This window comes from Amborella trichopoda, chromosome 2 (assembly GCF_054954075.1).
Source record: "Amborella trichopoda isolate Santa Cruz 75 chromosome 2, AtrichopodaSantaCruz75HAP2 v2.0, whole genome shotgun sequence".
NCBI lineage: Eukaryota > Viridiplantae > Streptophyta > Magnoliopsida > Amborellales > Amborellaceae > Amborella > Amborella trichopoda.
Window position 1 is genome coordinate 64,745,021 of NC_142337.1, and position 12,496 is coordinate 64,757,516.

Here is a 12,496-nt window from a genome sequence, read left to right on the forward strand (position 1 = left end):
ACTTCAATCAATGCGGCTTATTCTTTTGTTTTTAACGCTCCATTGTCAGCCTGATCACCCAAATGAACGATCTGGGTTGGAATTGCCAATTCTAAGTTTTGAAACACGGGTTTTATGGTCCAAGCAGTAACTCTACAATTACAAAGGTATCTAGCTAAGCATGTCACAGCAACAAGACTTACAACTGGGAAAAAAAAAGAAACGAAATTATGAAACACGAACATATGGCGTAGGCTTCAGAGTTTCCAATAGATCCCACGCTTGTGCAAAATGGCAGCCACAAGGCCCCAGAACAGGATCTCAGCAAATATGACATAAAGGAGAATGCCAACCCTTTCGGAGTGCCACACTTTGATGAAAACGTGCTTCTTAATCCAATAAACCTGCCAGTGGATCACCTCAAAAATCATGAGAGAGAAAAATGTGTTCACATTGAGAGAGAGAGACTCAGCAAATCGCTGCTACTTATTGAGAAAGGTTACGGCAGTAAAATGGGTCGACACTTCGTTGTGATACAATCACATTAGTTATACGACATTTTAAATCCCATACTGTTTTAACTTTTTTGAAAAAACAGTGAAAATTTTATAGATTTCCCTTTTGAAAAGCACTGGAGGCCTACCAATGTATTGTGCGGATCGTTATAGTACCACCCATTGATGAATCCTGCAAATATGTCTTCAGCCGCCATTACAAAGACAAGCATGGCATTCATTCCAATGCACTCTAGGGGTAGAAAAATACTGCACCATCCCCAAATATCAACCTGATAGCAAGGAGAAACAGTTGTGTTATAGCAAAGAGGATTTTAGAATATTGTATCTATATCACAAAAATGTAAATCTCCACTGATACTTTCGGTGGAAATGTGACATTTCCTAGACCAACCAACAGGATAATGTTAAAACCAACTAGGTGCCCCTCTTGGCCCATGCTTCTTTCATAAATTATTCACTTAACGCAATTCGCATCATAAATGCCTATAGTACCAACGGCCGCAATCTCATGACAACAAAATCATCCCCTGTTTGGTGAAATATGACATGAGAACCCCAAGGATTAAAAAATCCCCTAATTTAAAATGATGTCTGGGGGTAGCAATCGAGTCAAGTCGACCTGTTCGAGATCCGGGTCCATGTCTAAGTTTCGGACCTGTTGGGTCAGGTTCGGGTCCAAAACCTTGGATCTAAGTCATATACGGGTGGGGTGTCTGGGTCCAAGTCGACCCGGCCCGAACATATAAACAGACACAATACGCACACATATATTATATATATGTATAAAATATTTTTTTAAATATATAATGTTTTGATAAATTTGCCTACATGTATGATGTGTTTGTGTATGTGTATATATTTGAAATAATGTTTTTTTCAATAGTTGTTCATAATGTTTTTGTTAAGTTCTAGACCTGGCCTAGACCCAAACACGAACCAGACCTGGTCCGGGTCCAAGTTTTGGAACGGATGGGTCGGTCCCAGGTCCAAAACCCTGGACCCTACTTGAGTCAGGGTTGGGCCCAGGTCCAGGTTGACTTGGACCCGACCCAACCCATTGACACACCTAAAGATACCTCCCATATCTATAGTTCGGGCACTAAATGAATGCACTTCAGTGTAAGTGGTCCCTTTCACATAAGGAACATCTTGACATGAGATTAAACTCATGAAGAATGGACAACACTTCTTTTATTACAATGCGGAAAGAACATAATGGAACAAGATTTAGGGGAACAATGATAACTGTATCAGCCTAGGGAACCCGTAGCATCTTGGTGGAACATAAAATGGAGGTCCTCTGGGGAGCTCAAGGATGAATAACCTGGAATGAGGTTATATTCTACTATCTTGTTGTTTCAAAGCATATTTTCTCCCCAAAAGTAAGTGATTTCTACACTGAAGATACAATTTTGATATCTCAATAACATAAAGCAGTTTCTAACCTTCTCTATAAAATGTGCAATACCAGGTCTATAAGCAAAAGAATTAACAGTGCTTCAAAATTACAATGACGGTCCATTTTTACATCATGGTCACACCATTGGACTATGAATATTCGTGAATTGCTAAAAGCTATCAATTTCATGATTCAGACCATAAAATGAATAACATACCAGAAGATAAAAAGCTGAAAATACAAGTGCGGCAGCACCAGCTGTAAGGCATACATAACTGAAGCTATACAATTGTTTGTTCAATGGAATTGCTGAAATACAAAAATAGAGACTAATAATTATAAATGCCAAGAATGCTCTAAAGAAGGTTATATAAAATAGGACAGCATGCAGTATATTTTTATTTTGAAGTACTAGGATGGTAGAAGGCTACCACTTGTGAAATGAAGAACCATCCCTAATATGAGGAGCGAAGAGCCCATAAGAGTCCAATGTTTCAGTCTTTCAGAATGGCCCTGTAAAAGAGAGGGAATCCACAACAATGATGAAGCATTAAACTAAAATTTCACAGGGCTCATCTAAAACCAGCTAATAAATAATGAATATTCAACAAATAAAATACCTCTAAATGGATGAGCACATGCCCATGATGTACTCCAATTATTGTGGTAAGCACGGCGGAAATTGAGCTGAAAAACGATAAATGAAGTGCTCAAGGAACATAACTGGTGAGCAAAACTGTGTCACAAAAAGGCATGCTGGTTCCTATCAAAATCAGGTTGAAATAAAAGTGGTAAGAAGCAAGAGGTAAAATTAAGACGAGCAAGGGCTTGAACGACAAACAGGAGTAAACAAATGCACGATAAGGGCCAACGAACATACATTCATGGTAAGGCACTATGAAGAAGAAAAATGTTATAAAACATGACAAACTTTTTAACCAAGACAACATGTATCTTCCGGGAATTTGAGGAATCAGCAATCTGTAGATTTTCCCATGTAATAGCATTACATTTATTGCAGAAAAACGCAGTTGCCACCAGTGTCACCTAGGTTGAAGGAGAAGTCAGTACCAAATTGAAAAAGTGACAGGAGGAACATATGAAGAACAATTCTCATCAAGTAAATTTGTTTGATGACCTTCACTTCCAGTTACACAATCATCAATGATCAAATTGTCCCAATCGTAAAAAATAAAAATAAATAGGTGAATAACACCAAAAAAATGAAAACCACCACCCTCAGGAATGCATGCGAAATGCAACTCTAATACCCTCCTCCAACTCCCCATCCCCTACCCTCCGAATTCAAACATTTGAATATAATAATATGATCTTAAGATTTCAGGATTGACAGTTGTGCACAATCATGACAAGACCCACATGTGCAGACTGATATGACTCCTTCCAGGCCAAATGTAAGTATTCCTATAGCTTCTATGAAAACATTTTTCCATTGCAAACATATTTCATGCTCTCTTATTTTGTGTGAAAGTTGTGTACTGTATGTTTCCATGGAGCCACACGTTGGTGCCTGAGCTATCATCAGAAGCTTCTCCTCCCAAATCACAATTACCTAGCTTACAGTACAGAATCCAAGGGAGTGGTAGAATATCAATATCCGCCTCAGGAGAATTTGAAAGAATTTAAATAATAAAAAAAGTAATTAAAGGGGCAAGAAGATGAATGTGCAACAGAAGTTGCAGAGACAAGAAAAGTCTAAACAACTAAAGGAAACTCAGATTGGACTCTGAAATTTTATGTGTTCCAATGATATGAATATTATGGAATTAAACTAATTGAGATTTTTTGTTTCGGGTAAGTCAGTGGGGGAGAATTTTCCATTAATAGAAAGTGAAGAACACATTATTTTACAACCCTATAATAGGGCAGTTGCGCCAAGTCATGTAATAATGGAAAAGAAAGTCTGGCGGTCGACAATGCCAAATTGTTGCGCCTGCATAAGCCGATGCTCTCTTAGCGAGAGCATCAGCTACCATGACTAATTGAGAATTATACACGTAAAATTTTCTAGCACATAACAAATATTTTAGGTTCTTCTAACAAATAGGGAACAAACCTTAACAAGCCTTCAGGTTCAAATGGAGCTTGACACCATGCAGGAGCATCTTTGCGTAAAGGGCCTTCATAGAGAGAGCTAGCAGTGCAAGCCTGAATCACTTACCAATTTAGAGAATTAAATAAAAAGCAATGACATAGTTAATTTGCTTGGTCAATAACAAAATGTCACAAGAATTAGTTCAGCAACCTTAGACCTCCTCCAAGCCGGATGGTGATACATGTGATTGATTCCCAAAATTACTCTGTCAACATATCCTACAGCATTACAAGGAGGATCCAGTTTCCCTCGCACACCACATTTTATCTGGTCTTCAGGAAAAAGCAACACACTTGATGAGAGAAAAAAGTTTCTAATGCTGCAAATGAAGAAAAAAATAAAACTAATACAAAGGACCATCTTCGCTTTAGCTATTTCATTTATGTAGCTAAAAGGTTTCCAAGATGATGGGATGCTTTTCTACAAATCACAGTGAATTACAATTCTGAGATGATGGAATGTGATAACAGATAAATTTTAGTAGTTAAAACCTATCACTAGATTTTTGTCATACATTCATGTTTTTCTATTCATGAGCCTGAAAAATCTTAGGCTGCTTTTTTGTGCTACACTGTCTCCCAGTACCTTTTTCTACAGCAATGGCTAAGCTGATTGTGCTTGCTTTCTCATTTTTGATAAAGGAATCGTTTCCTTCAGGAAAACAAAGTTCTTTTCATATTTTTTTTTTCTAAAACTATTCAAATTATATTACAAGGACAATTAATCACAGATTATCTCATATAGTTTCTGTGCATCAATGGAGGATGGGAAGTGTTGGGTGGTGTGCAGGTCAATCACCTAGGTGCATTACATTCATGAGATGTTTCTAGTCGGTGTGAAGAGATCGTCAGCATGCTCTGTAAGCATTATAAGCCTTTCAGGGTAGCATCAGTTAAAAGGTAGCATCAGTTAACATAAGGTTGACTTACATGGGAAAGTAAATAAGTGGTAACTTTCCTAAGATTTTTCTCACACCAATCTCATTAGGACAAGTGATGGCATATATTCCATGAGTACCAAATAGTGCATCTCATTGTGAAACCATGGGATTAAGAACTAATACTACTTTAACCATACTTAACAAAGCAGGTTAAAATAACTCCTGACAGTGCTGGTTTTCTACGCAATGATCGTGGTTAGGGTATCTTACGACACAAAGCTTGGAATCAAATGGAATAAAGTGTGCTCAGTTTCACAGAGAATGACCGGGGGAGGGGAGGTTGGTTATCGTTAGCTGTGTGTCAAAGCAATTCAAGGAGTAGTTAGTGTGATTCTTCACAACTCTCGCATTTTTTCCCTAGCTATCGTACTTCATGCCTGCATGCTAGAAGTGGGGAATGTATGATGTCCTTCGTCCAAAGCCACAAATTAGCACAAACTACAGCATTATAGAGCAATCCCCAGCAATGTCTTTGCTGGGCGGTCTGTTGCCCAAGAGTTACTGATGAAATGACTAATATATTGGAAATACATGAAGTGACAAACGTAAGTATATCAAGATCCTTGCATTGCCTAAAAAGGAAGATTTCTCTTTTATAATAAGTGGATGCAAACCATGGAGAAAAAAGTGAAACAATCATCATTATTAATAACATCTCTAGAAATTTATGAGGTTGGCATACTTCCAATTGAATAAACATCTAAATATGTCTCAGATGCGTATCAAAAAGAATTAAGAATCACCAGGTAAAAGCTAACTACAAGTGCAAAGGAAAATGTGCCTTTCTTAAGAAGAACTTGAGAACATATTGGAGAATGTACAAAGAAATTTTTATTTCGATCGTGTTGGTTTTACAAAGGAAATTATTGGAAAATATGGGAAGAGGCTAGCTTACAAGCTTACACATGAACTTGCAAACTACCAAATCATGTTCGCTGTAGGAGCCACAGCACATGAAGTAGGTTTAGATGAATTAGAACATGCAACGTGATCATCTCCATTTCCCTATCACCTCAAATTATTTTCTACTGTTACAATGTATCTGCATTTGTAAATAAGTATATAATGGACCAAACATCAAGATCATTTCTAGATGCAAAATGGACGCTTGAAACAGTGATTAATCATCATTATTCATATTCAGAGATACCCTTACAGTAAAATGCTTTCCATCATCTGGGCTATCAACATTGTGCACAGTAAAATCCCAATCGGGAACATATATTCCATACAATGTTGCCAGGTAGACAACAAGTAAACACGCCCCCACAATCCTGAAATTGGCAATAGAAATTCCATCAGTGTTTAGTCCTACATAGAAACTCCTGTGTATTATCAACTGACATGTATAGTGTGATACGAAAGGCTCACCACTGCAAGCAATAGGACTTGAATATAGCCCAACATCGATGTGGAAGAACTTTAAATGCAGCCTTCTTTGTTGCGATCTCCAAGAGTGCCACTATCAGGTAAGCCAGAGCAATTCGCTAGCAAAGACCCATGGCATTGTGAGATGTCAAAGGTTAAATTAAACTCAGAGCCTAGAGGAGGAATCATATTCACCTGAAGAATGCCGCACCACCTTATTCTTTTAATGTCAACACCATAAGTTAACTTGTCAGGAGCATGTGAATATCCTCCTGTCACATATAGAAGAACAGATATAGTTCTAAGGAAATGGGGTAAGATTAAAACAGATCTTTACAATACTGACCTTGAAGAATGATGCCCCAGAAGAGGAGTTTGATTGTTCGCATAATCACCTTTCTGATAGCTAATTGCAGATTTGGGATCCTCTATGAAGAAAAGGAAACGGAATGAATGAAAGGTACCCAGAAAGTGTACAATACCAATTAAAAAGGGACCCAGATGTTCCTCGAGAAAATACACAAAACACATGCCAACATATTATAATTCATAAACGCAACAAACAAAGGCGCTGTAGAAGGATCAGAAACCTTGAAAGCAAGTGCAATGGACATGCCAACAATGAAGAGGAAGAAGGGCATAACAAAATCTGCCAGATTACATCCATTCCAAGGCGCATGGCCAATACTTTGCCATTCTCCTCCGGCATCATCGACCAAAATCATCATCTGCGTGATACAAAATATTCCTTGAGTCATTTTTCCTTGGTTGTACAAGAACCATACTAACTAAATACCATTTCTCAAAGGTTGTCACAAGTTTGTTAGTAATATGGTAGTAGAGATCTCAGCATTATGCTTCTCAATAACAAAAAAGAACACTCCAAATTTATAACCACATCATATATAACCACATCATTATTTAGACCTGAGAATTGGCATGTCAAGCCCAAATTAAGATATTAATGACCCGCCAAGACTTCAGGTATTCAACGAATTTAAATCTGATATTCTAATATAAGGGAACCAATATAGGGCTCAAGAGAGATGAAAAGAACCAGTGGCTTACAATATGTGGTATTAATCAATTGTGTCATCAACCACTTGCAACATTCAAAACAACGTATAAAAAAATAGATCGGTGACTCGGATCGTCCATCCCAAAAACCATGTTGGATCGGTGGATCGGTGATCCAGATCGGGGCTGGATCGGCCTGTTTTGACCTCAAAATTGTTTTAAAAAGTCACTAAAAATAATGTTTTTTGAGTTTCTAAAAAATTTAGGGGTGTTACATTATGGACTTTCATTATTTGCAAAAATACGTGAATATTGAGATGTTTCCCTGTTTGGATGTCTGTATTAATTATTATATAAGATAATAATATTGCATCAAAATGATTCAAAAAATATTAAAAAACACTTCCATTATATAAGATTAAAAAAATAATATCCACGTAAAGTGAAATTAGTATCACATCAAAATATCAAACATTTATTAATTTGCTTTACTCATCCAAAATTATCACAATCTAACTAACTATAATACTACACACTAAAATTGGAATTGTTGGTTTATATTTTATAATTATTTTACTATACAAATAAAAAAAAATTTAAATTCATCTTATAATATCATCTAATTTAAAAAATATTATTTACAACTATAACAAAAAAATAATACGTTATAAATTTATAATGCAAATAAATTAAATATAATGCAAATAAATTAATTATAATATTATAATAAATACAATTCACAAAATATTACGAAACACTTCCATAAAACCCTTCATAAATTTCAAATGTTATGACATTAAAAAAATCCAAAAAATGATTTTTCCCCTAAAGAGTGGAAAATAAATTTATCAAAATTCAGAAAATTTAAAAAAAAAAAATATCGAATCATATACCACGTACATCGTACAGTTTATTTTACTGAATCACAACAACCTTTTGTGGTTAGTTTTTATTTGTATAAATTGAATCTTACTTGAAGTATAAGGTTCACTACTTATGTAAAACTCTTACCACACCACCTGTAAAATACTATTGGTTTCTAGTTTCTACCGTTTTTTACGAACTGATCTCGCAATTGTGGTTACAGTTAAAAAAAGAAAAAGGCAGTTGAGGTTATAACTCAACAGCAAGGGACAAAGCAAAATAGTTCCACTGGTAAATTTTTAGAAGCCAAAACCATTATAAAAGGGATGTAACCCGGCAATAGCATAGTAACCTGCCATGCATGAGGGGTGTGATGTCTTGATGGCGGAGCCCACAATGGTGAGCCTAGGGAACACATTATAAAGTACCTTCAAGACCGCCGCCCCAACCCGGCCGGATTGGGGGGAGGGGGGGCACGGCTGGATCTCGATATATTACGGGATCCGGATCGCCATCAACAATTTCTGATCTGGATCGGAAGATTCCAATCTGAATCGACAATTTTTCAAACCTTGATTCAAAACCATTTTATAAATCCTTCGCAAATTACAGCAAGAAAAAATAAACATCCCCATCAATAGATGATACAAGTATCGAGTATAAAGAATATTGTGCAACTTAATCAATGGACCGCATGGCGTTCAATGATCCACTACTGATTTTTTTTTTTTTTTTTTTTGAGAATGTTATTCACTACTGATGTTTCCATAAATTCCATTTCAAACTCATTCCATTTGAAATTCCCCATATACTCAAAATGTAAACCACCACACTCAGATTGTGAATAAACTGAATTGCTTATTAATTTCCATAACAACAGTGCTTTTATCACCACCACCACCACCAACATCTTCATCATTACAACAATACACGAGTAAACAGGTCGAACATGGAAAATTAAGCACGTTCCTGCCACTTAGAAAACGGATGTTCAAGATTCCTAGCCTTTCTGGAATTAATAAGTGGGGTTTATCACTGGGGGCACTGAGGCACCCAGCTCATAAACAGATCAAAAGAACCACACAAAAAGTATAAGAGGCCCACCAAGAAATCATGCATTCATTCAATTACTGAGCCCTAAACAGCTAAAAAATAATTTATAAGTCGACCGAAAAAAGTAGCACTAAAGAGCGAGAATGTGTTGAATTTGCATTAATATTCAGTTATTGAAATTTGAAAGCCAGTGCTAAACAATAGAAATTTATGAAATTAATAAGAAATTATTTGACTTATACTCCTGAAACACTGCTTTTATTTACGTTTTTTTTTTATTTTTTAAAGACAATGCTTTTCCTCTGTGTTACTAAAACTATGATTGTCTTCACATATACCAACTTAGGCCTTTTTCCAGTAAGAAAAGCCTAAAATCTCTGCCAGAACATGGGTGGAGATATGAAAATCACGATCTCACCAGAATTTCCACCATACATACATAGAGAAGATGGCAAAAAACATGCGTGTGACCAGCAATTCCCCATGATATAACACTCGTTCTCCTTTAATATCATCTAGAACAGTTCAGAACGCTTATCTTCCTCAATAATTTAACCTAAAAATTACTTAAAATATGATTTTTCCCTTAAAAAAAGAAAAGAAAAGAACAAAAAAAGATAATCATATTTCCTGAATTAATTGTACAAAGATCCCTAATCCATTCAAAAACCCAGCAAAAAAAATCACCTGATGAGAACAAATAAAAATAAAGAAAAGATTACCGCTACAGTGAGGCCTCTGAAAATGTCCAATGAAGCAACCCTAGTTGCCTTCTTACTAGTAATCTCTCTCTCATCATCTCTCTCTTCAATGATCAAATTGCGTTGATTCGAATGCGGATCCATTAACCAGAGCTTTCCCTTTCGCTATCAATCTCTGGAATTTCGACCATACAATAAGAAATTTCTACGTTCCGGCAAGTAAAAATTAGGCCATTACAGTGGACAAAGGGCCTTAAAAAGGTTTATTTTGGGATTCCTGGAAATCTCAAGCAAAACCCGGATTTTCACAAGGTTTATTTTGGGCTTCCCGGAAATTTCAAGCTTAACCGGGATTTCACCGGAAAAGATCGCCGGAATTGACATATGGCCGGAATTTGGAGAACGGATAAGACTTTCAGGAGAAGGGCTCATGAGTTAATCAGTGTATTCACTTCACTGTAGCCAAGAGGTAGACAGGAGACACCTGTGTTATGTTTTGCGTTTATATGAGAAACGAAATAAAGCCTCACCACAAATCCCAGTTCAGAAAGCACTTTCGGTAAAGGAAATCTCGTACACTAATAGTAATATTTTAAATTTTAAACTAAAAAAGCAATCCCTAATGGTAAAGGAAAACGTTTATATAAAAATGCAACCTTATAATGTAAAACAAAACTACTAATAGTAAAAGAAAAAGTTTATATACGGATGCAACCTTATACTGTATAATGTAAAACTACAGATGTACCTCAAAATTTATTAAAAAATATAATTTTAATGTTGAAAAACCATTTGATTGATCATCTCGATATCGAAAAGTATTACCATGAAAAATAAAAAGATTTTAAGTCTCAAAAATAGTGTATTTTACAACATATTATCTACACCGTCTATTTTCAAGATTTTCATATGTTTAACCATTTTATTATATAACCATATGCACATACGGATGCATCCGTAGCTGTAGTGGTAAGGTGCACCTTCAAATTTTATCATGGTATATAATTTTGATGTAAACTGTTCTTAGGATTATCTCAAGCTCTATTTTTATATCTAATTATAAAATTTAAAATTTCAAAAATGGTTAAAATCAAATAGATCTATAAATATATTAAAATCTTAAAAATGGACGGTGCAGATAATATGTTGTAAAATGCATTATTTTTGAGACTTAAAATCTTTTTTTTTTTTTCATAGTCATACATTTCGATGTCGAGATGACCAATTAAAGGGTTTTTCAACATTAAAACTACCTTTTCCGATGGATTTTTGAGGTGCATCCGTAGTTCTACATTATAAAGTTGCATCTTTATATAAACTTTTTCTATAGTAAATTTTGAAACTAAAAAATGGTATAAAGATGACATGGCCGGTCTAGATAATTTGTTACAATATATATTATTTCTAAAACTTGAAATATCTTTTCCTTTTTTTTTGCAATCATAATGTTCAAGTCAAAGTGATTGATGTAAAGGTTTTTCAATGCTTAAATTATAAGTTTGGATGAATTATGAGGTGAGACTTTATTTACTTTGATTTTTTTAATTTTTTTTTATATTAGGATTTCAAATTCTAAAAATAATGTATATTGCAACAAATCATCTAAACCAATGGCTTAAAAAGCGGATCAGTGACCCGGATCGGGTGCCTAAAAAACCGATCCGGATCCGCAAATCGACGATCCGGATCGGGAGTAGGGTGAATCGGTCAGAATAAAGCTTCAAAAAAATCCGAAAAATTTATTAAAATTCATTATAAATATTGTTTTTTTAGAAATTCATTAAGAAATGAGGGTACTCCATTAAGAATTTTCATTTCCTGCATGAACTACTATTTATCATTTAATTTACATCAAGCAGAAGGATAAACATAGAATTATCATGGAATAAGTATATCAACATACATAGACTACAATAAAGCATACAATTAGTAACATACGATCTAAAAATAAAATGACAGACGACGTCGTTCTTCTTCTTGGTCACGCTGGTGCCATTGATTGAATTCGTTTGAAAATTCATTGATTCGATCTAAAAACGAATCATCGATATTAGCATGCGTCTGACTATACCCAAATCCCTGAGTGTTAGTGTTCTGTTGTGTTTCCAATCCAAAATCCCCGAAGCTTGTCCATCCTTCATGGTCACCTACACTGTCGTGCTCATCCCTACACTGTTGCTGTTGGGACTCGATATGTGAATAATATGGCTAGGATAGGGTGGCCTCAGAACCATCATCTCTTTCATTTTCCCTTAAACCCTTTTCCCATTCTCCCTCATTAGGTGTAATATAACCCACATCTCCGACGAATTGTGGATACGTTAGGTGGTTGTTTCCTCTTTCATGCTGCTCATCACTTTCTTCAAGATCTTCCTCACCAATAGCCTTAAGGAACGCTCTCTTGTGCAACACGGGCTCATCCTCTTCTACTACCCATTGGTCTGCTGTGTCTGTGACAAATATTGTATCTAAGTCTATCGGCCCATAGTCTTCAAGCTTCTTTCTTATTTGTCGCTCTCGAAAGTTTAAGTTATAATGAAC

General features: G+C 35.6%; 1 protein-coding gene across 9 annotated transcripts; it reads right to left on the reverse strand.

Annotated features, from left to right (window-relative positions):
- Nucleotides 1–96: 96 nt before the first annotated feature.
- On the reverse strand, nt 97–10,430 carry LOC18430331 (heparan-alpha-glucosaminide N-acetyltransferase-like protein (DUF1624)). 9 transcript variants are annotated; one of them, XR_016050149.1, is made up of 14 exons: nt 9,977–10,430; nt 6,911–7,048; nt 6,667–6,748; nt 6,516–6,592; nt 6,324–6,439; nt 6,109–6,226; nt 4,163–4,279; nt 3,974–4,065; nt 2,777–2,943; nt 2,517–2,659; nt 2,328–2,409; nt 2,114–2,205; nt 623–766; nt 97–383 (listed from the first exon to the last, which is right to left on the reverse strand). XR_016050149.1 is itself a non-coding variant. In XM_006840489.4 (13 exons), exons 1-13 carry the CDS (start codon nt 10,097–10,099, stop codon nt 237–239), a joined length of 1,395 nt encoding a protein of 464 aa, XP_006840552.2. In that variant the 5' UTR covers nt 10,100–10,430; the 3' UTR covers nt 97–236. The 9 variants fall into 9 exon arrangements, 2 of the variants coding, with proteins under 2 accessions (XP_006840552.2, XP_088715592.1); XR_016050145.1 differs by lacking the exon at nt 2,777–2,943; XR_016050147.1 differs by having other exon boundaries at nt 2,517–2,943.
- Nucleotides 10,431–12,496: the final 2,066 nt, after the last annotated feature.